At 36.4% G+C, this 2,877-nt stretch overlaps 1 protein-coding gene across 1 annotated transcript in view; it reads right to left on the reverse strand.

The window, feature by feature from the left end:
- LOTGIDRAFT_239347 (hypothetical protein) overlaps nucleotides 1-2,877 on the reverse strand; it is a gene marked incomplete at both ends in the record, with an annotated part of 10,542 nt that overhangs the window by 255 nt on the left and 7,410 nt on the right. Inside the window, 5 exons of the mRNA XM_009054781.1 lie at nucleotides 121-281; nucleotides 741-807; nucleotides 1,333-1,574; nucleotides 1,842-2,015; nucleotides 2,730-2,759. Of these exons, the coding sequence (XP_009053029.1) occupies nucleotides 121-281; nucleotides 741-807; nucleotides 1,333-1,574; nucleotides 1,842-2,015; nucleotides 2,730-2,759 (674 nt within the window). The remainder of the gene's footprint in view (nucleotides 1-120; nucleotides 282-740; nucleotides 808-1,332; nucleotides 1,575-1,841; nucleotides 2,016-2,729; nucleotides 2,760-2,877) is intronic.

Genomic DNA, 2,877 nt, shown 5'->3' on the forward strand with positions numbered 1-2,877 from the left:
GGCGGGGGGTTCTCATAGGCTATCTTAATCGCGATAAGAAAAAAAAGGGTTGGGGAGAAATGAGGAAATATGGAATTTCGGATCAGCTTCGGTTCTGATGTCCGAGAGGATCAAACGTACCTGTTTTTCGGACATGTAGATTGGTTTCTGGAAGATGGTCCAGACTACAGATTGGTAGCAGGGTGGTGTGGTCAAGCTACCGTCATATCTGTAGTACACTTCTAGATCTTCTGGGATGATTTCAGAGAGGACTATTGGCTCGTGTATTGGAGTGGAATCACCTATAAAACACAATGATTGTCGACAGTTGGTTACACCTTTTTTCATCATTGGCGCAAGGGAAGCTTTCTATGGGGTGCTAACTTTGTAAACTAGAACCAAATTGGGCATCAGTTGGACATGAGGGGATATATAATGGATTCAATCGATATAATTGATTATTTCTACTGTTTTACATGATGGACAAAGTTGTGCCACCGGCTTTATAACGTTTGTGATCAATACTGTTGTTTGTTTAACACATGTTACAAAAATATAACATCATTCCCGCCATGGACCATTGTAAAATATACTTTTTCTCCAAACGAATCCTCCAATGCCTTGATATGATCAGCCACTCTTTAAAAGTAGAACGTAAAACTCCATTCATTTCATTTCTTTGGACTTTTAATTACCGAATAATATGCTGTACTACCGAAAATATCCTGATTCTACGATGATTAGTAAATATAGATTCTTACCTGCGTGTGTGATATTTTCGAAATGTGACAATAATCCACTGAACTTTTCATTGTCTTCAGCAGATACCTTAAAAAATTACACAACAATTGAGGTTGACCTACACGTCGATGACATTTTTCGCCGTAATTACCTAGAGATAGCTGCCTCGGATTTTTCAAACATTAAGGATGTTGAAGAATGCAATTCTCAGTTTCATGGGATTAGGTATCCCTCAACTAAGTTACTTAATTATCCACAACTTAAACTAATCTACAACCCCGCATTATCTGATGTAACTCTGCTTCCCGAGACTGGTGGTACAAATATAAAGGGGAATTCCAAATGGGGGAACAACTGTCGAGGTTGAGATTCAAAATGCGTCACCTCTGCGGAAGTGCGAAGGCTCAAGTCTCTCTTGGAGCGTCTGAGAGAATTCTCCTACACGAAAACTATTGAAAAATGGAATTGATTTGTTGAATTCTGGCATATTTTGGGGCAAGAGCGTATAAAAATCATATTTCTGAATTTGTTTGAAAATGTGGGGGAAAAAATCATTTTTTGAGTTCAAATACAATATTCATCAATCAAAATGTAAAACTTGGCATTTCTTACCTGTACAAAGAAGCCGATGACAGCCAGACCATAAGGTTTATTCATAGCTTCACTGATATTAGAATATAGGGTAGAATGGTGGACTATGTGCATCTCCATGTCATAAGATTTATTATTTATTTTATGTTCTGAACCTCGACCGTCCACTTTACCCCAGTGAAAATGAAATTGGTCCACCATATAAGTGCCATGAAGATTTCCCCCAGATATAGTCAAGTTAGTTCCGCCGTATTTCACCTCGGCTGAAAATAAACCTTTCGTTTGATGTTGGGTCTTCACAATGCCATTCTTCATACCTTGACACAGTGAAGTCTTGAGTAAGTTTTTAACGGGATAAATAGTCTAAATTTTGATTCCACAGGAGCTCAAGCAGACAACAATCTCGACTCGCTACTGGCTTCCGACAGTGTTCCAACCCCGCCATAGAGTAAAGTATTACCGTTTACAGAGTTTACAAATAGTTACCCTTCACGGAGATCAGGGTTTATTTAGATTGAAACAGAACTAACCTGTATGTCCAAAAACATTTTCAAGATGTTGTTCGACACCCTCGATGTTATTAAATGATGAGATGTTAAAGTCGGGTAAATCTGTATCCACTATTACCTCCGCCAACTCGATGTTAATCGGCGATTGTTTGTTAAGACCACAATCCACGTACGAATTTGCCCAATAACTTGGTCCTAAATTAAAAAAGCAGAAGATATGTAAAGGAATGAGAAAACAACGATCGAACTCCAAAATGTTTCGGGAATATTACAATAACAGTGGGCGTTACAAAGAGATACGTCATAGGATAAGTCAAGGAGCACCTTTCTCTAGATTTTGGTCTTCTACTTTTAGCACCTAACCTAACTTTTCAAATCTACTATTAAAAAATCAGACTGTCCCTTTAATTTTGGTCAAATTCTGCATATCTCTAAAGATGGGTTTCCCTTATTTTCATTTGTTAAAATGAAAATGCTAATACTTTATACTTTTTAATATATGAATATAAAGTAGAGGTGTTCTAATCTAATGACTTGGAAAATACCAGTTTGTCTCATATATCCATAATTAATTCATGAATAGGTAAATAAGAAGAGAAGTACTAGCAGAATTCCAATGAATAACCAATCAAGAAAGGTCAAAAAATCTTTTTTTGCTTATCCAGACTTTTCCTACTTGGACTTGTATGATTGGTTAAAACTCTTAATTATATGCATTATGTACATTATAATATGATTAAGAATACATGATAATTCATTAGAATAACCAATTAATCAAATAGTTTACTTAATTTGACACTAAAAATTAAGAAAACCCATCTTTAAGTGAAACATCTGGATTTGAATTTTAATTAGATTAATCCCCGTCCGTATTTAGAAGATAAAATAACTAAGTTTGAAGTAACTCACCAGCATTGCCTTGGTAATCCCATCTTTGACCTGAAAAACACGATAAAGATAATTGTGTCAATATGTGTTGTAAAAACGTGATAAATAGTAGACTCTATCAGATTGCTACTACAGGGAGCGAACTTGGTGAGGGGGTGGGGGGGGGGGG

Source organism: Lottia gigantea (genome assembly GCF_000327385.1).
Source record: "Lottia gigantea unplaced genomic scaffold LOTGIsca_224, whole genome shotgun sequence".
In the NCBI taxonomy this organism is placed as follows: Eukaryota; Metazoa; Mollusca; class Gastropoda; family Lottiidae; genus Lottia; species Lottia gigantea.